Source organism: Bos indicus x Bos taurus, chromosome 19 (genome assembly GCF_003369695.1).
Source record: "Bos indicus x Bos taurus breed Angus x Brahman F1 hybrid chromosome 19, Bos_hybrid_MaternalHap_v2.0, whole genome shotgun sequence".
NCBI classification, from domain to species: Eukaryota; Metazoa; Chordata; class Mammalia; order Artiodactyla; family Bovidae; genus Bos; species Bos indicus x Bos taurus.
In genome coordinates, this window is record NC_040094.1 from 51976149 (window position 1) to 52004146 (window position 27998).

Here is a 27998-nt window from a genome sequence, read left to right on the forward strand (position 1 = left end):
AGATGACAGGAGGGTCTCAAGAGAGGCTCGCGTCTTTATTCCCGCTCAGGGTGGGCAGGGGTCCTGTGGCTGGCAGAGTGGGCACCTCTGGCGGCTCTCACCTCTTCCCGGCTGCAAGGCAAACACAGGGTGACCTCGGGGCCCCGGGCCCCTGCCCGTAGCCCCTCCCTGCCTGGCCACGCCCCCAGGGTACCTGGCAGCTTCAACCACTTGGGCACTTTGCCCAGATCCCTCCTCACAGGCTGCGTTGTCCCCCGGCTGGGCTCAGGGGGCCCCACTGCCCCTTCCTCAGCAGCTGGCTCCAAGTCAAGGGGTGCAGGGTCAGGGGCTGGCGGTGGGGGCGGGCTTCCCGCCGCCCTGGACATGCACCTGAAAAGAGGGCGTGAGGGCCGAGGTGCCGGAGGCGGCGCTGCACCAGTGGCCCCCCGCCCTCGCGAAGACGCACCTGGCCACGAGCACGTCGGCTGCAGACGGGGAGACGGTGTGTTCCAGCAGCCTGGGCTCCAGGTAGCTGCCTGCAGGAGGCCCGGTGCACCCTCAGGCCACAGACAGGACCCCACCTGCCTACCGCTGCTTTGCTCTGGGAGGGAGTATGGCCCAACCCTGGGGAGCAGTAGGGTATAGGGGTATCGGGGCCACAGGTCTCCCTCCCAGACCCGAAGTCCTCTGCTCTGGGGCATCTCAGGAACTGGAAGTGGGGCCCAGGGCTGGTCGGCACTGGTGGGCAGAGAGGGACCCTACCCACCTGTTGGCTCCTCAGGTCCAAAGTGCACAAGGGCAGCGGGGAAGAGGTTCGCCTGCAGGGAGGGCGGAGAGGAGCTCAGGGACCAAGTGGGCACCGTGGGGCACAGGATGGCAGGGAGGAGCAGGGAGGGCTGCAGCCCGCTTCCGTGCTGGCCTCACGGGCACCGCATCTCTTAGGCCCAGGGCTCCAATGAGGAGGCCTACAGCCCCACCAGGCCCCTCCCATCACACCGCCCGCTGCCCAGCTTCACCTGTTCCTTCTCTGGCACCAACCCCAGTGTGAGCCAGGCCAGGGCATCAAACTACAGGGTCCTTCCAGGGCCCAGCCCCAAGCACCAACTGAACAGGAAGCTCCTATGGTGTGCGTGCTCTGGCATTTTTAACTGCCTCCCCTTCCTGCCCAGGTCCCAGGGTCAACGCTTAATATTCTGAAGGCTGTGGCCACCCCCACCCTCACCAGAGACTACAGGAGACATCGAGAGGTCAGAGGAGATGCGGATGAACAGAAGTGCACGGATGGGGATGGGGGCATGGGGGCGCAAGGTGGCCGCCAACACAGGCGCAGCCCGCTGTGCCCCCACCAGCCCCCCCGACCTCTGCTGCCCAAGAATGGAGGGGGGACCCTGTAGGGGCTGACAGGTGAGCCCGGTCCACTGGGAGCAGCTGGATGGGAGGCGGGTGCGCCATGTGCAGGGCTCTCCAGGGGGGCCCAGGCATGGGGAAGTGGGCAGGGGGCCTCTTGGAGCCAAGCTGCTTTGGGAGCCTGGGCCCAGAGGTGCCCCCAGGCCTACTGCCTTGACCTGAAAGCTCACATAAGGGTTCCCTGACTTGGCACTGGGTCACCTTATGAGGAAAAGCCAGTGCTAGCCAGTGTGAAGCCCCTCCTGCAGGGTAGGGGGTCCCCACATTCTTCCTGGCACCCTGTCCATGGGGGTGGTGGCACAAGATTTCCGCTCAAGGACTGGCCCCACCTGCACAGGACGCATCACACGGCCCTTGAAACGTCCCTGGAGGCCTCCCAGGCAGGAGGCCAGACTATGGTGCAGAAATCAGGGCTGTAGGAGAGGATCCCAGAGCCCCCCAGCATCATCACCTGCTTCCACTCCCACCTCTGCGTCCGAGGCAGGAGTGGCTGCAACCCCCAGAGCTGGCCTGAGGAGAAGCAAGGCCACCACCCAGAGCCGTGTCCTCAGCCCTTGGCGGAAGGGCCGCAGCTGCCAGCTGAGCGTGTCCTCTCAGCTCTGAGCTCTTGGAATTGGGTGGGGACTATTAATAGAAGGAAGCTTCGAAGACCTGGAATGCTGGGATTGCAGGCAAAGCAGAGGAACAGAAAAGGGCCATGAACGCTCTGAAACCCCACTCTGAGGCCTGGGATCCCAGCCTGCTGTGGAGGGATGGCCTGGATGGTGTTTGGGGGCTGCCCCCGGCCCTGGAGGCACCGGAATTTGGAGGGGCTGGAAACAGGTAGGACAGTGCCTCAACCTTTCTCAGGTGGCCAACCCACTAAGCACTGGTAGGATCGTCCCAGTGGGGCCATATAGGGGCTGCAGAGCTTAAAGCCTTAAAGGGCCCCTCTGGGCCCCTCAAGGCAGCTCTTCTGGAACCTGGTCTCCCTGCTTGCCCTCTGCACCTGCTGGAAGCCCCCCACCTGCCAGCTTGTGTCCCAGGGGACGACCCCACTGGAAAAAGGGGTGAGTAGAAAGCACAGAAGACCACCATGACTCCAGGAGGGAGGCGCACCCCTCTGGTCAGGCTGACAAAGTTCACAGATCGTGGTAGTCTTCAGGGCCCTCTCAGGGCATCACCGAGGGGTGGGGCTTGATGCTGGGGCTCTGGGGGAGGCCGTGAGGGGAGCTGAGACAGGAGCAAAGGGAGGTCCCTGAGGCTCGGGGCTGCACCAGCACAAAGGGGGCTCGGACCCAGGAAGCAGGTATGACGGGGGCTGTTGGGGACCTCTGTGTCCATGGATGGCATCCTTGGCAACCGCCCATCCTCAACCTCACCCGTCTCGCCCAACAGTCACTCTCCTGGCCCCGTGACCAAAACAGGCAGCTAGGCTTCCAACCCCAACACCCACCCTGAGCTGTCACTTCCTGGGGCACAGGACTGGCCCCCAGGCAGCCTCCAGGGCAGCCGGCAGCCAGCACGGGGCCTGCCAGGGACATGAAAGCCGGCAGCTTCCGCACCCGCTCACCCGCGGGAGGGAGGAAGGCTTCCTTCCCTGAGCCCTGCCAGCTCTCTGATCGCGGGCGGGCAGGGGCGCCACCCCAAGAGGAGGCCCCACGGCTCCAGGGCGAGCTGACGGATGAAAGGAGACGGCTGCTAGTAGCAGGGGGCAGAGTGTCACCAGGAATCAGGCCGCGTGGGCGGACAGGCAGCACCCCAGGGTTCCTAATTGGAGGGGTTGCCTGGACGCTGGCCTCTCTCCATCCCAAAGCATCTTCCAAATTCAATGTTTATCAACAGGCTGGCCAAAGAGGGAGAGTGGGAGGGAGGGAGGGAGGGAGGCAGGGCGGGTGGGGATAGGAGGAGGCCCTGTGCCTCTGGGGCTCGGGGGGGAGGGGGGGGGTGGCGGGGGAGGGGGGCGCTGCAGAAGGGGGCTGAGAAGGGGGAGTGGGAATGTGGGGAAGCACCCTGTTCCCACCAACCTCGACTCCTTTCCTTGGGAGGCTTCTAGACTCTCTGCTGGTCTGGCCCCATTCCCCCAAGATGGTGGCAGCCCCAGGCAGCAAGCAGATCCCCTTGCCCCAACTCAGACCTCTGCAGGGCCTGCTGGCCATTTAACAAAGGCCAGCCTCTGTTACTAATTAAAATATCTGAAGAAACTTTAAGAGGAAACCATTAGGCCAGAGGACTGGGGAGGCCCCGGGCTGCTCTCCTGGGGTGAAGGGACAGGACATTCCTCCTGGCTCTGGACTGCAGCCCAGCAGGGCACCGGATCCACACTCCTCACCCTGGGAGCTCTGGGGGCCCCCAGTGCCCAGGGAGGGCCTGCCATGGCATTCCCAGTGGAGGCCATGGGATCCAGGGGACAGAAAGGGGCAGGGCAGAAGGCCTGGCAGCAGCCCCTCCAGTCTGCAGCCAAACTTGCCTGGCAGCTGGCACCCCAGGGGCCTCCTGGGCGGCTGGCCACCTGAACTGAGGCCTCTGACCCTTGGTCCTTCGGGGGTCCCTGAGCAGCCCCACGTGCCAGCCCCTTCTCACCCAGATCCAGGGGCAGTCCTGGCTCAAGCTGGCAGCAGCCAGCTGAACAAGCCCATCCCCACTGAAGCAGGAGGCACGAGAGACTGGAAAGCCCCAAAACTGCCTTCAGAGGCACTCTGGTACAAGTTCAACCCTCAACAAGGCCTTATCATACTTCTAACTGTGGCCTCACCCGCCCTCCCTGGCAACTGTCCCTCCCAGGCTGGCCCCAGACGGTACCTGAAAGAGGGTCAGCGTGTGGTCGTCCAGGATGGTTTTTGGAGGAGCGATGACTGCGGAGAGGTGGTTGTCTGCACCAGGAAGTGCCCTGCCCCTCCCCTCCCCCCATCACCACCCCCACCTTTTGCCCATGCTTGCCCCTACACCCCCGACCCCGCTCCTAGAACAGGCTTGAGTGAGCCGGAGGATTTCTGAAGCAACCCCCTCAGCTCACATCTCCCTGTCCGTCTCTCGGCTGTTGCAAAAACAGCCAGAAGCTGGGGAGAGAGCCAGGGGCAGACTCACCGCAGGGGAACACCTGACCCCTCAACCCCCCAGATGTGCTCCAGAGGTGGCCAGCAGCTCTCCCTGACACCCCCTCCCCCAGCCCCCACCTCGCCCAGGGCAGGTGGGCAGCAGAGGGCACAGGAGTACTGAGCAGAGCAATGGTCACCCTCCTTCCCAGACTCATGCTCAGGCCCCAGCACAAGACCCACCAGCCCCCGCTGCTGCTTCTGTGGGAAAAGCTACTTCAAGCCCCGACTGAGAGGGACCGGGGCGGCTGAAAGGAGGTCCCAAGGAAGCACTCACACAGGTAGAACGGCAGCTCGGGGTTGCCCAGGTGGCTCCTCACGAAGTCCCGCAAGTCCCCCACTGCAGGAGGAAGGGTGGGTAAGCAGGCACCCCACTCCAGGGCCACCCCCCCTGCAATGGGACAAGCCAGGTCCAACCTCTGTGCAGACCATTCCCCCCAGGTCACGGAGGACCCCACTCAAAACTGGTGGCATGGCTGTCTTTCTTCTAGGTGAGCTGCAGTCCCAGGCCAGAGACCCCGGTACTGGGTGTAGGCGAGCCCATCTTCTCTGTGTGCCCCTCTGTCCCACCAATGCCAGAACAGGTGGGTGCATGAAGGGCACCCAGTCCCAGAGGCACTGCCCAGCTGCTCTGTCAGGCCTCTGGCGAAGAGCCGGCCCCCAGCCCTGTGCCCACTGCCTGCCCCAGAGCCCAGATGGAAAGAGCCTGGAGGGGCTTGCGGGGCCTCCCGCCCTCCTGGCCGCCCAGACGGGGCTGCTTACCGGTCTCGCTGGGGCGGAAGAAGCCCTGCAGGATGTAGCGGTCAGGAAACAGGACCCTCAGGACCACCTAGGCCAGGACAAGCCGGGTTGTCAGCAGGACAGCTGGAGCCCAACCCAGGCAGCCATATCCCTGGGCCCACAGTGGCCAGGCCTCCCCCACACTGGGTTGGCACCCCCTCACCTTGGCTGCCCCCTGAAACTCCTGGCCATGCGCTGGACGCGAGGACCAGACAAGTACCCACGTGCACTTGTGAAAACACAGTGACATTTTTCATCTTAAAACGGGGCTGACTGGTTCATTAACAAACCGCAGCCCTGCCGGCCTGGGCTGAAGTACAGGAGACCATGGCCAGTGGCCTGTGGGCTGCGAGAACCACAGGAGGCCCCAGCGCAGAGCCGTGCGGAGACCGCACCACCCCCAACCCCGCCCCCGGGGTACCTTAGGGTAGCGCTGCAGCTTCTCTTTCATCTGAGCCTCCCTGAAGGCCTTGGTCACCAAGGGCGCTTCTTCTAGGCGCTTCCTGGGGAGGGGGCGGGCAGTAGTGAAGGTCCCAGGTCTCCCCAGCCAGAGCGGAGGCCCACACCAGCTGGACTCAGCTTCTCCCTCAGGCTCTGTGAGCTGCTCCCCGCCACAGGCCCAGACAGGACTAAGCATGCTCTGCCTGGGCCCCCCACCCTCCGAGGTGCTGCTGAGCGCATGGGTGTATCAGAAGGAACCAGGGCACACCCACCGCTCACTCTTGAGTTGGGCCAAGCGTCTTCTGACGTCGTCCACGGTCACCTCAAAGAACTCGTCAGGCAGCTCCGCAGGCCAGGCCTGCAGCAGCACCTCCAGGTCCGGGTGGCACACCACGGGGTCTCGGTCCACTGGCTGAGCAGGCAGAGAGCTCAGCTTATGCAGGGCCTGCGAGGGGCCCAGGCTCCCCACCCCGAGGGGCTGGGCTGGCCATGCAGACCCCAGCTGACCCTGTGCTGCCGGCCCCACCTGTCAGCCCGTGGCCAGGCTCCAGGGTGGGGCATGGGGTGCCCACGCCTCTCCAGGACCAGGGCCCCTCCCCCCAGGCCCATCCACTCAGCAATGACAATGCCGAGACCCTCACCAACAGGGCACAGGGCCCGAGGATCTCAGCACAGCCAGGTCAGACGGCACCCTGACTATTGGGGGGACTTGGACAGTGAATGAACAGCAGCATCTCTGTTCTCATCCTGTCTTCACGGGGGCTCCCCAAGAGCCCCAGGAAGCCACCTGCTATCAGTCTCCCAAAGTGGGGAACAAAACTGGGGAACAGTACCCTGGTCAGGGCCACGTCAGGGATTCCATGGGAGGGGCAGGACAAGTAACAGCCCCTAAATTAGAGGTTTGGCAAAAACCTGCCAGCCGCTGGCCCCATAGCTAGACTGACCCCACCTCCCCTCCCTGGGGGAGCAGTCAGCCCCGCCCTCTGCCCATCGTGGGGACACAGGAAGGGACAGCCTCTCTCCTAATTGGCAGCCAACGGCGACAGAAATTACAAGGCAGGGCTCACTCTGCTTGTGGTGCCTCCGGGTGTGGCCCAACTGACGACGGGGCAAGATACCTTCACGATGCTGAGGCTGCCTACGGAGCCCGGCCAGACGGAGGTATCCTGTGGGGCCCACACCAGGTCCTGCCCTCCCTTTCACGGACCGTCCACAAACGTCTGGGGTGAGGCCTCTCTCGCCTCCTGCTCCTGCCTGCCCTCTCCTCCACGCCCCAGCCTTGCACAGGAATCCCACCCTCTGCCTTCGACACCCAGCGCCGGGCTCATCCCTTCCTGTACTCTGGCCCGAGCCCAGCCCTGCTGGCTCTGAAAGTCAGACTCACCATCCTGGAGCTGGCCAGTGCACCTGCCAGGTGGCCCAGGGCTGTTCCCCCAGCCACCCCCGAGGCCCTGCCTGCCCAGGCCAGCAGGTCTCTGCCATTCCTGAGCGCACAGCTGAGTCACGCCTCGTAACAAAGGGCAGTGGGCTCTCGCCAGGAAGGCCCTCTGATCTCAGGGCATTGGTGGCAGGGTGGTTAGGCAAGACTGGCTGAGGCCTGGGCAGTGGGGTCGGTAGGTGGCTGACCGAGGCCCCTGGGGGTTGCCCCCTCAAAGCCACAACCCTCCTGCAGCCCACAGGCAGTCCACGCCAAGCTTTTTATAACAAGATGCCAGGCGCCAGGCTGCCCCCCACAGCCACGGCGCCTGCATTCCAGAAGGGCCGAGCACTCGCCTGGGCTCCTGGGGGAGGGTGAGGGCAGACATGGATGTGCCTGAGCTGGGCACCGCAGTGTCCACAAGTGCCAGGCCCCTGGGCGCGTGAGCAGAGAGCCCATAGGCAACCCTGCCCCAGTCCCGCCCTCAGAGGGCCGTGTGGGCACACGAGTGAGTTGCCCTGAGAATCCAGCCATCAGGTGACCTACGGTCTGTGGCCTGGAGCTGAGCCTGACCATCCAGAAGTGCCCCTGATCTCCGGGGGACACACTGGTGAAGCCCGACCCCGAGAGCGTGGGGCCGCTCTGGCCTCTTCGTCCTGGGCGCTTCCAGCGCACAGCCCAGGGGTGACCTGGAGGACCGCAGCCCTCCCACAACTTCCACAACTTCCTGAACAAGGACGTGGGCGACATCAGCCTTTGGCTTCATGCTGCTCAGGGGCCACTGACCTTCAGTCAGACCGTAAACTGACAGAAATCTCTCTGTGTTGGATCTACCCTCAATTCATGCCCCTCTTCCCACACATGCCTCAGCTCTGCTCCAGAAGCCCGTCTGTCTGTCCAACAGCAGCCTGGAGCCAGGGTCCCACGTGGGAGCCAGAGGGCCAGGGAGAGCCACCTCGAGATGACTCTGACTTGCCCGCGTCGTCTGCACCTTGGGGAAACTCCCTGCTCCTGGGCAGAGGAGCCAGGGGTCTGATGCCGCCCATCAGAGCCCAGACCACCCAAGTCCCAGAGCTGCTGCCTTGATCCAGCCCCAGGAGGGCCCTGTCCCACGAGAAGAGTGGATTTCCATGGCTGGTTGGTAGGACGCATCACCCTGTCCTACCAAGTGACCAAGGGAGAAGCCAGGGGGCCTCAAACACCTCCACACAGCCTGTGCAGTGGCGCTATTTCCACTGCAAAGAGGAGAGATACCAGCAAAGGGAAGAGGGCCTGACAGCTCCACGTGGGAGGAAGTGCGGCAGACACGGCACCAGGGGAGGCCAAGCCTCGGCCCCGCTCACTTCAGATGCTCTGCCGGCAATCTGGCCCTCATTTGCTGTTCCTTCACCCGCCGTTCCTTGGTCATGGGCAGTTATTACGCACACAGCTCTCATCCTAGATGGATTTATGGAGATGTTTTTGGATAGAGACTAGAAGTCTAGGATGAGACACCATCAGGGGAGGAAAAAGAGAGGCCCACAATGGCCACTGTCAGGGGCCTTGGCGCCCTCACCACGGAGACTGGGTTCCTGTGTGCTGGTCGAGGGCCAGAGCCCCCGATTCTGGGATGGGGCTCCAAGATGAAACCCCCGCTGTGGGGTGGCAGGCTTGGAACCTCCTCAGCACACCTGACAGCTTGTCTTCACAGCCCAGAACTCCAGGTCTACTCTTCAAGAGCCTGCGGGAGCTGCTTGGAGGATGCGTCTCCACCAAGAACACAATGTCACCAGGCCTGGGTCATCCTGGCAAAACTTCAAGTTTTCCATCACTGGCTCAGAGTCCAGCTCCTGAAGGCTGTCAGTATTCAGGGCAGCGACTGGCTCTGACTCCCCCACCCCTTAACCCCCGGAATGCCAGAGGAGCCGGTCTCTCCCCTGATGGCCTCCACGCTGTGGGCATCTGTCAGCGAGAAGATGAACAGAATGATGAGGCAGCAGCCAGGGCCCGGGGCCTGAGTCCACGGAGTTGCGAGGTGGGGGGTCTATACGACTGCCCGTGGCAGACGAGCAAACAGGCACTGTCCTGAGGGGAGGCACAGCGGGTGTCTGCAGGCTCCAAGGGTAGGGCCTTAAGGGACCCAACCCTGCTGGTGAAACCCCCTCATTTCCTGCAAACACGCGACCCTGGCAAAGATTCCCTTGTCGCAGCCTCCACCAAAGTTATTACAGACAAGACAGCACCCAGAAAACCAGAAAGGAGGAAAGTAGATGCGAAGAGTGGATGAGTCAGGGTGTCTGCGAACTGGATGAAACTGGCAAGGGGGACAGACGGCACCTGGGGAGGGACGAGACCCTCCGGAGGTGGGATGACAGGAGCACCCTCTGCGGCTGATGTTCAGAGGAGGCCCCGAGCAATGGCCTGAGGCTGGACAGACAGTGGACTGACACCTGGGCCACTTGGTCATGGGGACTTGGGAACCAGCCACCAGCTGTGGACGGCCACCAGCACCTTTAGAAAGAACCGCAGCCACCAGGGGACAGGCCCTTTGAGGGAGACCCGAGGGGAGGAAGTGAGGGCACCGCCCACTGTCAGCAGCACTCCAGGTCAGCGAGGTCACAGGCACAGCCAGGGGCTGGGCCTGGAGGGGACAGGGCACCGGGCCAAGATCTGGGCCCATGGCATCCCCCGACAGCTGGTGGACATGCTCCAGTGGCCACCGCACAAGTGGCTGAGGACCCACTTGGGCACACGAGGGTCCCTTCGTGTCAGAAGCGGCCTCACTGCCCGCTGAGGTTTCATTTTCTTGACGGTAATTTTCCAGGACGTGATGACACAGGGAGAAAAAATGCAGAAACTATTTGGAGGTGACCTCAACCCCAGATTTTCCAGCTTCCCTGTGAGGGCTCTTGTGTCCCTCCCGCCTCCCTCTTGCCCAGACTGTCCTCTGACAATGCTTTTTGGTAACAGGGAATGTGAAGCGTTTCCCCTTGAGGCTTGGAGCTGAAATGAATCACTACGCGGGAGGGACGTGGGCCAAGCCTCCGTCACTCTGAGCCGGCCGCCCTCCGGAGCGTGCGCCGAGCCAACGCGAGGCCAGGCCTGACTGGCGAGGTCACACTCAACCTGAGCCCCGCACCCGCCGGGCCCGTCATGACACAGGCAGAAGCCAGGTCTGCCCCAGCCCGGGGCCGAGGTCCACACCTGACTCTGCCTGCCTTCCGAGCAGGAAAAACCAGAGCGGATCTTAAAAGAGAAACGCTGGGCTGCAACAGCGACACGGGCAGTTTGAAGCCAGCATCTCTGTGCACACAGTGCACAAACCCCCAAGGACTGAAATGAGCAGACGCGGGGCGTGGGGTGGCTCTCCTCATCCACAGGGGAAGACGCGTGTTCCAGGCCAGCAGGCCCGGGAGTGAACGCACACAGCGGACCAGGGCCAGGCGCAATCCCACACAGGGAGCCCCGGGGCCCAATCAGGATGGGGGCCCGCCAACCAGGCCTCCTGGCCCTGTGGGCGGCTCTGGGTACCAAAAGATGTGCCAGTGGCCGGGGTGCCCTGCCCGCCTGTTCTCCATCATGGCTCCGCAGGCTGGGCATCTGTCTCTCCCCTGAGTCCAGTCATGGCTGACAGAGCACAGGGACAGCTGGAGGGCACCTGCCGGTCACCAGGCTTCAGAAACCGCCTTGAGACTCAGCTGGGGCCTTCTAAGCGGCTGACCTATCTGCCAAAAACCCTCAGAGGACATCCCAATTAAGGCCAAGGCTGGCGCCCGCGGGTATCCAATCACCAGCAGGTCAGGGACAGCTCATACCCACCCTGGGTTCACACACAGGGGACAGTGAGCTGTGCTCTTGGGGGGCTGTCATGGACAGACACCCCAGACCAAGAGAAGGAGGGCGGCAAGCCAGCAAGAGGCGCTGCTCCCAGTCCACCCCAGCCCCCAGGTCCTGGCCAGGGTCCCCCCAGTCCGGTGTGTTCTAAACCTTCCAGTAACCGGGGACAGCCATAGATGAAGCTGATGCCTGCCCCAAGGTGTGGGTGCGAGGTGCAGAGCAAGTCCACGGGGCCACGTCTCCAAGGGAAGAGACCACCCCCCAGAGGGTGGGGGGCAGGCAGGGAGACGGCGGCCAGCCAGCCCTGCCTAGGGGGTCGGGGCCTTTGATCACGAACCCCTGTGCCAGCTGCGTGGGGGGATGCCTGCTGGGAGCACGGCCCAGCAGCACAAAGAGCTGCGGGGCAGCCTCCTGGGCCAGAGGAAGGACTTCAAAGGACAGGCCAGGGGCCGCCGGGCAGCCCCAACCTCTCCCCGCACCCGGTTCTGACGGCCAGTAAAACTACCTTCTAATAATTAATGTTCTGACATCAAAGGCAGGAGCCGCCCGGGTCTGTAAACCATCCTGGGCCTCAGCCGAGGACCTGCCTGTATTTCATCCTGTCTCTTCTGACTCTTCATTCAAATCCAAAACCACACACAGGCAAAACATTAATGGGAAACTTGGAAACTCTTCTTGATTACTAAAATGTACCTTTGAAGTTCCCCCAAAAGTTCTGTTTTGTTCCCTTCTCCCCTCCCCCAGGACTCGAGGGGACACAAAGCAGACACCATGTGGCCAGCCAGGCCTCCGGGTGCGCGGCCGTCAGTGTGACAGGAGGCGCGAGGCAGGCGGGCGGGCGGGGGATGCTCCACAATCAACCAGCTGCTGGGGCTCCCAGATCAAAGACACGCACTGCTGGCGGCCAGGCGGACCCTCCCCAGGACCCCTCCTTCCTGGGGCCCCTGGGGTCAGCACTCGGGGATGCACTGGGAACCTGCGCCTGACAGCAACCACTACCAGGCCGGCACCAGCCCAAGCCACTCCCCACACAGACATGGGTGTCAGCGGGTTCCCAAGAGATGCAGAGAGCCACAGGCTTTAGGTTGGGAGGAGGAGACAGCCAGCCCCAGTTCTAGCTTTCTGGCCCCCAAACTCAGGGACCCCTCCCCCAAAGGGCAGGCCTGAAGGGAGTCAGGACCCCAGCCCTGGTTCACCCCAACCACAAGGCTCTGCATTCAACCACTGATTCTGGGCCCAGGTGATGAGACTGGGGGCTTCATACTACTATTTAATGCAGCCCAAACATTAGTGTAGAAACCAGTGGGGTCCCTGAAAGGCCAGGGTACCATCACTAACTCCCTAGGATGGCCATTCATGGGGCTTGGGACTGGCTCAGTCCCCACCCCACCTCCAACACCCCCCTCCCACCACCATCCGTTTCAGCAGGAGGAGACCTCCGATGCCTGTTCCTCTGCAGGGACTCAGGCTCTGTTTCATGGCCAAGCTGCCCCACCTTCCCACAACGCACAGGCACAGGTGCCCCTACTTCTCCACTCTCCTCCGGTGTGTGACCTGGAGCCAGAGTCCCTTTCAGGGACCCCACTGGCTTCTACACTGATGTTTGGGCTGCATTAAATAGTAGTATGAAGCCCTCAGTCTCATCACCTGGGCCCAGAATCAGTGGTTGAGTGCAGAGCCTTGTGGTTGGGGTGAACCAGGCCCGGGGATCTAACTCCCTTCAGGCCTGCCCTTTGGGGGAGGGGTCCCTGAGTTTGGGGGCCAGAAAGCCAGGAAGGGGGCTCTAGAAGAGACAGGGTGCAGGCAGGCTCCAGCACTAACACATCAGTGCAACTGCAACTAACAGCCCAGCTAAACACATCACTGAAACTGTGCCCTGGAGTGCAAGGATGGCTTGAGCAGAGAAATCTACCCAAAACCACAGCATGCAAATGAACTCAAGGAGACATAAGGTGTGGAGTTACCTCAATTCAGGAAAAGCAGTTTATAAAATAACCACACTGACGATAAAGAAAAATTCTCAGAGAATTAGAAATAAAAACCCTTGATTTGATAAAGAGACTTTTCACTGTCTTCAGCATCCTTCACAGATAAACTAAGATTACTCCCTGTAAGATCAAGGTCAAGATAAGAATGCTCACTAAATTTGCTATTCAACAGACACCAGAAACCCAATCACTGCTATACAACAAACAAAAAAAAAAAAAAGAAAGAAGAACCCAAAGAAAAAGATAAAACTGACATTATTTGCAGACTCCAAGTGACACTGAGAAACTGCTGGAACCAGGAAAGCAGGTGAGCATCCCACCACCCAGGTGGAGCCTCACCACCCTCACTCCAGAAGCTCCCAGTCCAGGCAGGGAATCCTGCAATGGCTCTCCATCACCTGCAAGGGTGATTTGTAAAGAGCATTTTCTTCTGGCAGCGGCATCCTTCTCATCACATAAAACCTCAAGTGGATCCTGAGTGGAGGGTGGGCACATGGAGTCACTCTGGCTGGAAGGAAGGGGAGAGGAGGGTGGAGAACCTGGGGGCCCCACTCCGAAGGTGCAGCAGTGTCTCAGACAATGCCCACAAGCACCTGTGCAACCTCAAGGGCTCCAGAGGTGAGCATCTGCCGCCAGGCTGCCAACCCAGGCTGGCGCCACCATAAGGTCTCCATTAGGAAAGACCCTCTCCAGCCACAAGCCAGAGGCCTAAGCTGGACTCTGGATGAATGCACAGAGCCTCCTTAGGGGCCAAGCCCAGGAGGCAGGGTGCCCAAGACAGTCCCAGGGCAAGACATTCCTTGGTGCCCAGGAATCTAAGACACTGAGAAATCTACAACATGCCATTCCTGAAAACAGGGTCTGTGAGCACTGCTGAGGGAACAGTCACAAAGAGGGACACAAGCCCATGGGGGCTTTGCCCTGTGACTCATGAAAGCCCTCCTGGACAAAGTCCCAGAGGCACTCCGAGGGGAAAGTCCTGCATCGGCACCCAGCTCAAGCACCTGATCCAACAGAAGTCATGCCTGTCCTCCCTCTTAGGAGCTCTGCCAAGACTGCAACTGACCAGGGCAGGGCTGGCCTGACCTACAGAAGACCAGAGATGGCCTTGGGGGCTGGCACCATCAGACAGCGGGGAGGCAGACACTGGCCACATGCCTCACTTCTGCAGAGATGCTGGCCACCTGGGGGTCCCCTTGCTCAGCATGATCCAAGATGCAGGGTTCCGGCCACTGTGCATGTCTGTGTATGGTCAGAGCAAAAGATGGGAGCGGGCCTCACTGCAGGGGAGGGTGTGAGACTCACGATAGCTCAAAGGTGCCCACAGACAGCCTCAACATCTACAAAAGCCCCACGCTGCCCTGATGGCAGGTGTCTATGCAGTAAGCTGTACTGGGTTGACCAAAAAGTTCGTTCTGGTTTTTCCATAGTATCTTACAGAAAAACCTGAATGAGCTTTTGGGCCAACCCAATACCTCAACAGAGTTGATCAGACAGGAAAATGGCGTCACAGAGGCAACCCAGAGCCTGCGCCCTTCCATCCGAGCTCAGAGAGGGCCATGCACCTTCCTCCCAGCCGTGGCTCAGGTGGCCACCAGGAACTTTCCACAAATGTCCAGAAGAGATGTCCAAGGCCCGACCACAAGGCCACAACATTTGTGAAGAGTGAGCAACTTCACCCTCTTCTGGCCAGCAATGGGACACAACGGGTGAGCTGGGGAACGCCTGGCTCAGGAGTAAAGGTGGCATGGCACAATCAAGGCCAAACCACCTTCACATCAGTGCCGGTCAAACCCACCAGCCTAGCAGAAGGCGAGGTACCAGCTCTGAGGCTCTAGAAAGGATGGCTCTGTTGACTGTGACGTGGCCACAGGGACACACAGGTTTGTCAAAACCCATCTACAGTACATCTAAAGTGGTGCCTCAAGAAAGTTAATTTCAAGCAAAACAAAGCCAAAACATCACTTCCCTGAGAAGATGAAAACGTACCCAAGTGACCCTGCTGTACCCTAGGCTGACCAGCCACGAGGTCAGGTGCTGTCAGGAAAAAAGACTCCAGTGCCCAGCCCAGCTCACCCCTTACCGGCTCCGGCTCTGGCTGGGGCTCTTGGCCAGGCCTCGACTTCTTCGGCTTGGAGGGGCCTGCAGGGCTGGAGAAGGACTTTGGCAGTTTGGCTGAAGATGACATCAGAGGCCTGGCAGACCCGGAGGAGCCCCCCAGTCGCTGTCCCCCACCAGAGAAAGGAACAAAAGGGGCAGGTGGGGGCTCCTTCGAGATCTGCTTCGCCTGAGCATCTGCTGGTTTCGGGCCTAGGCCATCCACGCAGCTGGCACCCGGGCTCACTGCCTCATCCTTACGGCTCACATCGCCCTGGCTGAGCCCTGCCGAATTCAGCGGGAGCAGAGGGCTGCTGGCTGCCTGGTCAGCCGACATGGAGGGGGTCGGGCTTCCTGGGCTTTTGCTCCAGGAGGCCCCAGGCTCCTGTTTGCTAGCAGGGTCACATCGCTTCATGGAAAACCTGAGTGGAGAGGCCCAGAAAGCAAGTGAAACTCCACACGTGGAGCCCTGGGTCTCATGGTGCCGCCCCCTAGCCTCTGATGACTACCAAACTGAACCCAGTGCCCCAAAAGCACCCCACAGCCCTTCCCAACCCACCTCACCTCCCGGGGCAAGGAATGTGCATGGGGTCACCATGCCAACCCTGCCAAGGGCAGATCCCCCCACCTGACGCTGCACCCTAGGGTGCCCAGCCCCCAGGCTGTGGGCAGGAGAAGCCACCGGCAAGGGTCTGGGCATCCCCATGTTTCCTGATGCCTTTCCTGTGAGACCCCCGTTTTCTAAACCACACTCAAAAACACGCCCCACCTGATGATCGCACTGCCCCCAGTAAGGCCCAGCGACTGCAGCGTGGTGCTCTGCAAGGCGGCTCTGCCGGTCACCTGTGAGGGGGACAGGACATCCTGCTGACCCCGTGCTGATGCAGCTCCCCATCCGCTGAGCCCGCCACATGCTGCCTCCCCGAGCCTGGGCACTATGTCACAGCACTGTGGGGTCGCCCTGCCAGCCCCAGCACCCAGAAGGCCTGGGTCCAGCTTCTGCACCCCAATCTACACCTGAGCATTTGTCTGCTCATCCATGTCTGTCTCCCCAACCCCACCCCATCCGAGGTCTGGGTGGGCAGGGCTCAGGCCTGGGTTAGCCACATCTGGCCAGCTGATGAACCCCCTGAGGGCCGGGACTGACCACGATGGCCTCGATCTGGGCCCAGGTGCCCAAGGCCCAGTGGTCTCTCTCCTGCAGGAGAAGATGTCTCCCCTCAGGTCCCTCCCACTCATAGCCCTGGAACCCTCACCCTGCTGAGCCCTGGGTCAGGAACCTCAAGCTGGGAAAAATAGTTGGGTGTGGCCCATCCATACCAGGGGCCCCTCGGGGACAGTGGCCACCCTGGGCCAGGAAAGGGCACTTGGCCAGGGTTGAAACAAAAAGCCCCTGTGAGCCAGGGCACTGAGCGCCAGGAGGGTCCCCCGTCACGGGCGGGCGGGGACAGGCAGGGCCTCGGTGCCAGGCCAAGCCTGCACCACGCCACACTCAGTTTTGAAAAAGATCAAAACATGGAGCAAAGCAAATATTTATTAAAATGAAACCACTTTTGTGACTCTTGGGCTTTGAGAGAAGCTGAGAAAACAAACAGGGCTCTGAGGGAGGTTTGGGAGCAGCCCGGGCGGCCCGCGGTCGGTTCCAGCGGAGCCGGCGTCCTGCCTTTTTTCCATGAAACACATCATGCTTTCAGGGCCCAAGTCTGCCCGTTGCTGCTTTGAAAGCAGGTCTGAGGGAGTGAATTTTCCAGATTGGAAAGTGGGGCTGGGCCTGTGTGGCAGCTAGGAGTGGGCGGCGGGGTGCAGGCCAGGTGGGCGGGTCCGCAGCTCACCTACCTCATCCCTCATGTACACGCAGACCGGGCTGGCCTCACACGGCCGCTCCAGACACTCCCTGTGAGGAGAGTGAAGAGAGCATCAAAGGCGGCCCCTGCCCAGGGACACTGCTGCCCTCAGGACGGCACCCTGGCCAGCGCCATGGGGACCCGCCCACCCTGGCCACCCCACAGCTGGCCATCAGCCTGGCGGTCTCCCACCCACCCCTGGCCTCGGGGCTCAGAGCAAACAGAGGACACGGAACAGGGGCCAGGCAGCACCAGTCACCTCTCAGATGTGCCTCACATCTCTGGCAACTGTCCCCACGGTCGGTGATGACAAGTCCTGGGGGACTGTGATCTGAGCTTTTATCTGAACCTGTCCCCTGAGCGGGTTGCTGCCACCAGAAACACCAGAATCACTTGGCACGGATCTATCACATGGACTCCAAGGAGACAGTAGAGCAACCCCGGGACTAACAGGGAGGCGGGCAACAGGCCCGGCCACCAATGCCCCTCCCCTGTAAAGCAGACCCCGAGATGGGAGGGGAGGGCCCTAGGGAAGCATAGCTGGGCATGCTGGAGGGTGGAGGGCATGTAGGTGCACAGTCGGGCACACACTCTCAGGAAAGTCCACACCACTTGCACCGGCCTGTACCTCGACGGCCATCGAGGTTTTAAGCACACAGTGGCCAAGCCCTGGCTTTGGATGGTTAAATTGCTGGTGGCAGGCCTGTGACAACCAACTCAAGTTCATTTCTTCATCTCTGCCTTTCCTAACACATAACCATAGAACCAGCCCCCAAATAAAGGCCCATCCCAGACCCCAGCAGTGCCCCAGGCCTGTCCCTCTCCTCCAGGAAGGGTGATGTGCAGCAGGCAGGAGACCTGAAGCCCCCTTAGGCCATGCAGCTCAGCCCCAGCCGGGCCCCAGGGCTCAAACACAGAAGTGGCTGGGACGGGATTACACAGGTGCTGAGCTGGTAAACCTATGGACACTGGAACACTGCCTGGGCCACCCCAGACCCGGGACAGAGGACCCATGTCCTCTGGGCGGCTTCAGCATGCTTTCTCCCGTCTCTCTTGTCTGCTTTCGTGTTTTACAGGGCCAGGCCTCAAGAAAACACAAGACCCCAAAGTGCCAGAGAGTCAGCCCTTGCCAGGCCCACAAGCTCTTCATCCAGATGCCGAAACAGAGGAGCGAGGGAAGATACTCCAGCAAACAAGATCCCAGGCCCAGAAAGGAAGAAGGAGGGGGAGACACAGGGGTCCTGCTCCTTTCAACGGCAACAGAGACGGCAGCTGCCTGGGCTCAGAAAGCTGGCTGACTGCCCATCGCAAGACAGCGGAGCCCGCTCTGCTCCTGGGGGCTCCGGCCACACGTCCTCCCTCCAAAATCCTCGCCTGCGGCACCTGAGGGCAGCCCAGGAACCGCAAATCACAGACAGGGACAAGAGCACGCAGCACCCGGGAAGGCCGGCCGGCCGGCCTGCCTGCTGTCCTCAGAGGCCTCTGGACATCAAACAGCAGCCCGGCTTTGATGTCGGCTCCTCCAGAGGGATCGGGTTCCCGCATGTGGGATCGGAGAGGAGGCCCCAAAACACGCTGAGGGGAGTGGCAGCTGCAATCGCTTCCAGACTCTCCTGGCCAATTAGCAGACTTCTCGTGTCCAGCCGAGGACAGCGGACCAGGAGGTTCCAGTTCATTGGCGAGCCGAAACCGGCACTCCCTGCCACAGGCCTCGCTGAAGATCCTCATTCTCAGAGGGAACTTGGCAGGGCCCTCCCGGGGACCCGTGCCCCTAGAACTGCCCTCAGCTCCCCCAGCCCAGGCAGGGCCACTGGCCCAATGGGGGGTGCTGGGGAGGATCTTGCTTCACTAAGGCCAGCACACCTGCTCCTGGGGCTGGGCCAGGGGGTCGGCCAAGGCCCTGCTGTCCTTCACCCACCACAGAGAGTGCCACCCTACAGACGTGGGCTCCCGGCAGGGCTCCCAGGGAAGTGATGCTGTGAACGGGGGGCAAGGCAGTTTATCTGGAGCCCCTTCTGTTTCTGTCACCTGTTTGGGCCTGACCAAGCGGGGCTGGTACAAACTCAGGTGCCTCTGACACAAGCCTGGCACCACAACACTCCTGGACAAGAAGAACCAAAACTGACAGAAATCAACCCAAACTAACAGAGCCATGCCTGCAGGCTCAGAGGGGCCCCTGAGGCCACCAGAAGGCCCAAGGGTGGGCGAGGCTATGTCCTGAGGGGCCAGGTGACTCACACCCACCACACTCAGCAACCCAGCCCATAAAGAGATGAGGTTAGCGCCAGATGGAGCAAGAAGGACGAGGACTGGCCAAATCACAGGGATTCCTCCCCCTGAGAAGACAGAACGGGAAGTTTCGAGAGCAAAGTGGCCTCTGGCCCTTCCAAACAAGGCTGGGGGCGGGGAGGGAGGCCCGCCTGAGACCACGGAATGAAGAGTCCAGCATCTATGCCTTGTGTTAACTGCCCACAAGGCCCTGGGTCTGGGCTCTGCGTGACCACGGCTGGTCCCTAACCTCACAGGCAGCGCTTCTCTGCAGCCCGCAGTGCTTTGGGGACCATACAACCCCAAGAGAACAGGCAGACGGCCTGTCTTTCCCAAGGACCCCTAAATCCCTGCTCTTACTATCCACAGGGTGAACATGGCTGAGATGGACCAGCAGGCTCAGCCATGAAATCAGGCCAGGTGCCCAGGGGCAACGGCTTCAGGGGAGAATCGAGCCTCCATGGCATGCCTGGAGCCTCCCTGCAACAGACGCATGGGAAGTAGAGAGGGGGATGGGCCAGCCCACATGGAGCCAGTGCCGTCCGTAAGAGCTACCAGTCCACACGGGTGCTGAGCACACACAGGGCAGCCGGCCCAGAGGGAGGCCAGCTCCAAGTGTGAGACACGCCGAATTTCAAAGACCTCCTACCAACAAAGAATGTAAAATATCTCCTTTTTCCTGTTGATTACATGTTCAGAGGATAATATTTTGGATATACTGAGTCAAGTTAATTATATTCCTAAAATTAATTGCCCCTGTTTTTACTTTTCTTTGATGTGGCTACCAGAAAATTCTGAATTACCTCCTTGTCCCGCACGTGTGGCCCACATGGCACATCCAGTGGACAGTCTGTCGCTCCAGATGCTGGCATCAGGGCCGGGCCACTGTCCACCGTGATCCCCAAGCAGAGGACCCACCGCCCGACCCACAGTGGACCCGGGATGCCGAGCTCACACCCGCAGCTCCCGGCCATGCACGGCGCCAGTCGCTCAGGGACGCTTACCACTTCCCAAAAGCATCAAGTGAGAAAAACTAACTTCCTGCTTGTCCCACTCTTGGGCACATGGAGACTTGGAATTCCCAGAGCCTCCCACCCACCCAGCCAGTGAGGGAGCTGCTATGAGCCAGCTGGAGCTCCCTCACCACATTGGACCTGTCAGGCGGCCGCCCCCTACTCCGGCAGCAGGGCCCTCTTGTGGCCCCAGCCTGACTGCACCAGTTCACTGGGCATCTGGCCATGGTTTTGGCGCCAAAGCCGCCACCCACCCTCCCACATCTGAACCCTGCTTCACAGTTAGCTAATGCCAGCTTCCAAGCAAAGGCCCAGATCTGCGCTTCTGGAGACAAAGCCTCGGCAAGTGCCATCTACAGGTCCAGCAATTCTGCCTCCAGAGCAGATCTCAGGGCGGAGCAGTCGGCAGCTTGCTCAGAGAGTGCATGTGGTGCGTGTGTGACCTTGTGTGTCTAAAAATGGCTCTGTTTCATCCTCATCCCCAGAACTATCTAGCAAAACAGAGAATTCTAGAACAAATGCATTTCCTACAGTGTTCTGAAGGCACTGCGCGGCCACCATCCTGGTACTACCACGGAGAGCCCAAGCTCGAGCCCGCCACCCCAAGGGTGCGGAACCATCCCTGTATCCCCAGCTCCTGACGAGTCACAGTGATGCCACCAGATGGGGCCCCACGGCCAGGCACAGCCAGCCTGTCACTCGGAAACGCATACCCTTTGGTTCTAGGACCGCTTCCCACCAGCTTCCTCCTGTGCTCTGTTTTCTTTCTAGAGTTGAGGCAGCGGGAGCTGGCAGACTGGCCTGTCCAGACTCCCCATCCTCTGGCCTCGTGCTCGTGTCTGGCCGCTGGCTCTCTGGCTCCTCCAAGGAGGAGGCAGGGCACCGATTCTGCACCCCAGGTCCAAGGTCTGCTCCCACGCCTCTGTGGCCCCACGTGCCCTCAGGCATCTGCTACCACGGGAAGAATGCGCTCGGGCAGGCCACAGATCAGCCAGACCAGCTAACCCTCAGGTGCCTCAGCAGAATGGCAGACCCCTAGTCCAGCAGCACTCCCAGACATGCAGCACGCTGGCATGTGTGTCTGGGATCTTGCCATCTGATCCACAGCTATGGCTGACCCCAGCACCTTGTACTGCAGCTTCCTGATCTGCTTCTGAGAGTTCTTGTTTCTGAACCCTCCTTTTTAATGGCATCCAGCTCCCCAGTTCCAACAGCCTCTCCATCCTCCAAGAAAAGGAACAAATGCTCTTGCCTGTCCTGACAGCTGCTGTCCCTTCCTGTTTACACTGGACTGTCATGTCAGGCTCACTCAAACGTCTGGGCACCTTGGCTTTGAGCTCCCAATTACACTGGGGCTCTGGCCACAGTACAGCTGGCTATCAGTAACCAGGTGGTGATCTGAGGAGCCACCCGTGCCCCCAACACTAGGACCTCCAGAATTCTCACGCTCATCTATCCCCATTCTCGGGACAGTGCGGGCGGAGCCCCACCCTACCCAGGGAACCACCTTCCGCATCAGCAGTGTGGAGTCTGCAGGGATCTAGGACCTCATCTCCTTCAGTGCCTGAAGTGGCCCCCCCGCCACCTCCCCTTTTCACCCTCCCCAACCTGTCACCGTGAGGACCCCATCCAGAGTCCCCTCTTCCACAGAGACAAACCTAGTTCTCGGCACTTGAGAAACATCAACTCATAACATCATATCACCCTTGGGAGGCCCAGAGAGGGCAAACAACTTGCCCAAGGCCACACAGCAACCACTATATCCTTCCATGGTCCCTTCCATTCTGTAGCTGGAGACCTTTAAAAGCGGACAAAGACTTCCATCCCACAAAGAAAAATCAGAACTTAAAAGACTACCATTTTGACACTTTCAGAAACAAAGTTTAAACCATTAATCACCAGATAGAAACTGACCCATGGCAACTGTCATTACAGTATTTTCTCTGAATACAACCCATTCTCATGACAAGGGAGTTTTATAGCTGCAGCATTTGTCAGCACCCTACTTCTCTATTCAATGTTCACCAGACTGGAGGGGGTCTCTTGGGTCCCCCACAAGCTCTTCCAGGAGGGCGAGGCCCAGCCATCACACCAGGACACCCAGTAAAGACAGATGAGCTACTGGTGTAGCCCGAAGGCGGCACCAGCAGCGGCTGGTGGAGGCCAAAGCACAGCTCCAGCTTGCAGCTCCGGATCAACCCCAGTGACCACGGCAACATCCCCATGGCGGAGAAAGGCATGGCCCAGAACCTGCTCATCAGCACTTACCTGATCTGGGCAAAGTGGCAGAGAAGCTCCCAGAGCGACTGGCCTGAGCAGAAAGTGTCTTGCAACCTAGAGCCATCGTCTAACTGCAGAGCAATGCGCACCTGAGGGTGAGACGTCAGAGCCAGGTCAGGAAGAGGAGCGCTGTCCTGGCTGCACCCCGCCCAGGTCTGGTCCTCAGGGTACAGGCGGAGGGTACTGTGTTTGCTGAATTTTTTTTAAATAAGTGAGCACACTGTTTTATGAGATGCTTTTAACAATTATCTCCCAAAACAGAGACACAAGTCTACTATAACCCACAAGGGGGATAAATACTCTGGTCCCTCAGTCAAGTGACAGACACACTAAAGCTCAACGTCCCCAGGTGAGGGACCTTGCTCCGCCCATTGTCACCGGGCAGTGACTCTCTAGGTCCGGCTACTCCTGCCCTTCTGGCCAAGGGGCTTCTCCAGGGCACGCTTATTTACATTGTGTGTGTCAGTCGCTCAGTCAGGTCCGATCTGCGACCCCATGGACTGTAACCCACCAGGCTCCTCTTCCAAGGGACTCTCCAAGCGAAAGTACTGGAGTGGGTTGCCATTATTTACATTAAATCCCAATAAAAGACAAAAGAGAAACCCGTCTGTGGGAAAGCCTGAGGGGGTCTCCAGCCATGCCCAAGGAATCCCCTAGGGAAGTCAGTGTTCCTTCCACATCAAAGGCTGAGAACCACAACTGTAATGGAAAAAGAGATCTATCAGGCTCAGCCCCAGGCGCCTGACTCCCGGTGGGCTCTAGACTGAGAACTCACACCGCTGAGGCCCTAGCCTTGTCTTTCACCCGGGATGAAAACTGCTTCCCTGCAGGGTTGGGAGGATTTGTACTTTGGTTCTTAAAGGACCTGCCTGAGCACAAGAGGGTAGCTATCATCATGATTCTCGTCTGTCCGTAGTAATCCACTACCATTTGCTAAATCCCTAGGAAGCAAAAGCTGCGGATTTGGTAGAAAGCAGTGAGCTGCGGTCGGAAGACTCGGGCTGTGACTTGGGCTGTGCTCTCGCTGCGCCCAGTCAGAGGAAGCCTGCGCCTCACCCTGTCCTCATCCCAGAGCTGAGGCTGCACTGGATGCCACACAGAGAGTCCTGCCGGCTCTAAGATTCTTGGCGACATTCTATGGTGAATGCTGCCAGCATGCCGACATGGACACAGCACAAGTAACCGCCCCCACCCCAAAACACTTCAGCACAAATAATGAAAAGTCTAATTTTCAATCATCAGTTTGGGGAATAGAAAAGTGGCTGTCACCTGACTGAGGATGGGACGAGTGCCTCGCGTGCACAGCCCCACAGCCCACCCATCTGCTCATTCCCAGCGGTCTGAAAGGAAGAGCTGGGAGGTGCGGCCGCCGAGAGCTACCTACCATGTTCTCGGGCCCCTCGCGGCTCCGGGAGATGGGCACCATCTCCAACTTGGCGTTATTGGGCAGGTTGGCGAATCGCCACTGGACAGAGAGGTCAAGCACATTCCTCTGAAACCTGCAAAACAGATCAAAGCCTCAGGCTGCCCCCTGACCTGAACACAGCCCAGCACTGCCAAGAGCAGGGTACGAGCAGACGCCCATGTCTGGCCAGCACTTCCACAGTCCCGGGCAGCAAAGCTGCAAGAACTGAGGGATGGCCTGAGAGCCTGCAAAGACAGGGTGGGTCCCTGACTCCAGTAGCAGGTCTTCTGAAGGAAAGAGACTGAGCACTGATACAGTTCGAGCAAGAACAGTGAGAACACAGACAGGTCACCCCTGGGGCAAAGCAAGCGCCTGCTCCCTCAGACCATGGAGCAGCGATCAGTCCAACTACAAACTCAGAAGATGAAAGCACACGTGGGCACAACTGAAGGGCATGCACCTTGCTCTGCACAGAAAAGTTCTAATGGAACAAAGCCCTGTTGCTACTGCCCGGAGCTGCAGCACTCCAGCCACTGCGGCCAATCGCCTGTACTGCAGGCCACTGGCCAAAATGACCTGCTCCCGTCTCCCCTGCTTCCTGCTATCCTTGGAAGCAGGGCCACAACCCCAAAGACCAGTGACAGAGGCAAAGGTTTTAGAGAATCACAAATGGAATGACCTGACCTAAAATCCCCATGGAGAGCTAGGCCCTCACAGTGGCTGGAATATGGGGATAAAGGGCTGAGACCACCATTCCTGGCTCACAAAGCCAGGTCTTCCAACCCTGGAGCAGCACTGTCTCTCTGTCCACGTCCTGCATGTCTTACAGCTGGGGACCTGGCAACTTAGAGCTTCCAACAGATGAGGAAGAGGCCCGCGTGGGCCCACAGCCTCCTCTGACCCTCATGTACAGAGCTCCTGGATCCAAAGACGGATGGTTCCTGGATGGAACTGGTGGGAGCAAAGTGAACTGGTGAGTCAGGAGGGAAATACCCACAGCCAAGAGGACAGGTAGAGAATCCAGCGACCTCCGAGACACCTGCTGGTCTCCACTGGCAGCCAGCTCTCCTGGGAAGCATGGCCAGGGTTGTGATCAGCCTGCTTCACAAACAGGAAACCCAGATGTAAAGTACCTACAGGGAGCCCAGGCCACCCAAAGGCAGTGCTAGGACCACACTGTACAGCTCCTGATATCCAGCTCAGATCACATCTCGTTTGTGGACTGAAAGAGAGTCAGATACCCACACCTGACAAGAGGAGGGACAGAAAGGGGCTTGGGACTTGGAGGCCTTGACACTGTCTCACCTGGGTGAGGGCCGGGAAGGTGTTAGCCAGGTGGCCGTGGAGCCTGCCTGACCCTGGGCCCACTCCTCCTGACCCTCTCTGCTCCCACAAATGCTATGGAAAGGAGAACCACCACTGTTAACCCTACAGATCACTTGGGAGTGAGGAAAGCTCTTGCCCGTAACAGAAAACAGTACTGCCGTGTGGCCGTGATTTTATGACACAGACAGGGGCCAGAATGATTCACCAGAAGAGTGAATAAGAGAACTTATTTATGCCTCTCAGAAGTCAGACCGTGAGCTCCATTTTTAATGACAGTTTAGGAGGAGAGGGGGAACTACAGCACTGGCAAGAGAACATGAGATTTGAATACACAAGAAGTGGTCACCCAGCAGTATGAATACCAAGATGCCTTTGGAAACAACGGTTTTCTGAACATGCAAAGGGCGTCTGGAACACCTAGGAAAGAAGAACTTTGATACCCATCTTCAACACTTTAGAAATTGCCACACAACAACTTCAACGTTAAGTGCAAGGCAGGACAGCAGAGCTACGGAAAACTCGAGAAGGGAGGCGCTCGGAGCCCTAGAGATGAGGGGAAGGGGCCTCATGAAGTACACACACGCACGTGGGCAAGAAGCTCCCTTCCTTGGCAGGAGCAGCAGTTTTTAAACAAATTACACAGCCAGTGGATACAAAGAAGACAAGAGAAAAATCAATACATGTTGTAAGAGTCCAACCAGGCACCACATGGAAATCTCAGGCAGGTTCAGGGAGAGCAAAGAAAGAGTACATATCTCTGTGACAGGATGCCAGGGGAAGGCCCAGTACAGGCCCTGGGATTCTCCGTGGCTGGGCAGGAGGCAGGGATCTGGAATGACACGGAGGCATGCCTGCTCAGACCTCTTCTATAGAGCCCCACGTGAGAGGCAGCGCGAGCCAGGTCTAGCAGAGCAGTCTCCCACACCTCGGGCTCCTGTCTACCCCTGATGTGAGGACAGCCATACTGCAAATGCTGTATGCTGCTAAGGTAGGAAGCTCCCCATATGCGACAGAAACCCACACCCACTCGTGTGGGGTTTTGACTCTTTCACTGCCCTAGATTCCAGAATCTGGTGAAACCCCTCTCTTTGGAAAAATGCCTGCACACAAAGACTGGTGCACACAGCTCCAGGGCCTGAGGCCACCAGAAGCTACTTGCAGTTTACAGGTTTCTTCCCATTTCTCTATGATCACCTCTTCTTGCCCTCAGAGCCCCACCAGGAACTTACACAACCAAAGGCCCAGAGCTCTCTGCCATGGTTGGAATGATGGCCCCTAAAAAGATATATCCATAGCCAAACCCCCAGAACTCATGAATGTAAACTTATTTGGAGACAGGGCCTTTGCAGATGAAATTAAGAATCTCGAGATGAGGTCATCCTGGGTTATCTGCTAGGCCCTAAATTCAGAGACAAGTGCCCTGATAAGAGACAGAAGAGGAGAGACACAAACACACAAGGATCAGGGAGGCAGAGACAAGAGGGAAGCAACCACAAGCCCAGGAACACCTGGAGTCCCCCAAAGCTGAAAGAGGTAAGACAGGGTACTCGCCCAGATCTCTGGAGGGGATGCAGCCCCACCAACCCCATCATCAGAGGCTTCTGGCCTCCAGGGAGTGAGAGAATAAACCCACGTGGGCTGAAGCCCCAGCAGGGCCCTGGGTGAAAGGTGGATTATGGATTTGGAGCCGGTGGCCTGGCCAGAGCAAACTCACTTCAGGTCGTACTCGTTGGGGTTGAAGTCCTGCCGACGGCACGTGTCCTCCAGGACCTAAGGGTGAGATGAGGGTGTGAGCCACTGTGTCAGGCCTGGTCGCCCCAGGCGGGGGCAGGCAAGTGCCACTGAGGCAGCTGAGGGCACAGAGTCCACCTCTTGCAGAGCCCGCTGGCTCCGAAGGACAAAGCCTGTAATACAAGTCGTGGACCACCCATTCAGCACCTCCACACACCTCACCTGCAAATCCTGCTTACTCTCTCCTCACTGGGCCTGCTGTGTCAACTCAGTTCTGCGGGACCTTCCACATCAGGCCCTCAACAACTGGCCACCACAGGTATCTTCCTACACACTCAGGGACGCCCCTCCAGCCCTAGACAATAATGTTCAAACTCCAAAGAGAGCCAGCTCAAGGAGGTCCTGGGTTCCCCACTCGACGGAAGCCCCTCTTTCATCACGCTCTGCACACTGAGTTGCCATTCATCGGCTCAGCCCCCTTTCCCACCGTGTCTTCGCGCCGGCCCTTACATAACAGGGCCCAACAAGCATTTCCAACATAACAGGTTCGACATGGGCCAGCTACCGGGTTAAAGGCAGTAAATGACTCAGCACACGCCGCCACAGAGCACCGAGCCGGAGGGTGACCCTAGAGTGAAGACATGGGGCCGGGACCCTCGGTGTTGGGCTCGGAGCGCCGCGGGCTCGGATGGGGGTAGCGGGGGCCGCGACCCCAGGCATCCCCTCAAGGAGGCTAGCCAGCCCCCATCCCCAAGCGCCAGAGCCCGACGCGGAAGAGGGCGGGCCCGCCGCGCCATAGGGCTGTTCATTGGCCGCAGCAGGCCCCGCCCCAAGGTTCCCTCCCGGCCCCGCCCCCGCAGCCCTCGGAGCAACCGCAGGAGCGGCGGCGCCACGTCCCAGCCGCCGCGTTTCCGCCTTCCGCTCGCCCGCCGCCCGCCCGCGGCCGCACCTGCAGCAGCACAGTGCTCGGCGTCACCTTCACCGTGTGGCGCCGCCCGTTCGGGGCCAGCACCGACACCGCGGAGCCCCCGCCGCCTGCCGGGGCCGCCATCTTCCGCTCACGTGACCCGCCGCCCGCCCGCCTGGCGTCAAACAACTTTATCCGCAACAGCCGGACGCACAGCCTCGCGGC

General features: G+C 59.8%; 1 protein-coding gene across 4 annotated transcripts; it reads right to left on the reverse strand.

Annotated features, from left to right (window-relative positions):
* Positions 1-14: 14 nt before the first annotated feature.
* On the reverse strand, positions 15-27996 carry ASPSCR1 (ASPSCR1, UBX domain containing tether for SLC2A4). Of its 4 annotated transcripts, none has more exons than XM_027517887.1 (16): positions 27816-27996; positions 26850-26905; positions 23789-23903; positions 22393-22493; positions 16836-16893; positions 15769-15842; positions 14986-15421; positions 5954-6093; positions 5662-5743; positions 5223-5289; positions 4738-4800; positions 4168-4220; positions 746-797; positions 446-515; positions 194-369; positions 15-111 (listed from the first exon to the last, which is right to left on the reverse strand). In XM_027517887.1, the coding sequence occupies exons 1-16, from the start codon at positions 27915-27917 to the stop codon at positions 98-100; spliced, it is 1659 nt and encodes a 552-aa protein (XP_027373688.1). In that variant the 5' UTR covers positions 27918-27996; the 3' UTR covers positions 15-97. The 4 variants fall into 4 exon arrangements, with proteins under 4 accessions (XP_027373688.1, XP_027373691.1, XP_027373690.1 ...); XM_027517890.1 differs by lacking the exon at positions 27816-27996 and adding an exon at positions 27432-27658; XM_027517889.1 differs by lacking the exon at positions 27816-27996 and adding an exon at positions 27089-27658.
* Positions 27997-27998: the final 2 nt, after the last annotated feature.

Bases quoted from the DNA above. Each gene is read 5' to 3' on its own strand.
- ASPSCR1 (XM_027517887.1), bottom strand. From the start codon at position 27,917: ATGGCGGCCCCGGCAGGCGGCGGGGGCTCCGCGGTGTCGGTGCTGGCC. The intron at 23,904-26,849 runs GTGAGTTTGCTC...TCTGTTTTGCAG, and splicing joins CCCAACGAGTACGACCTGAA to GTTTCAGAGGAATGTGCTTG. The intron at 798-4,167 runs GTACCGTCTGGG...CCCTCCCTGCAG, and splicing joins ACACGCTGACCCTCTTTCAG to GCGAACCTCTTCCCCGCTGC.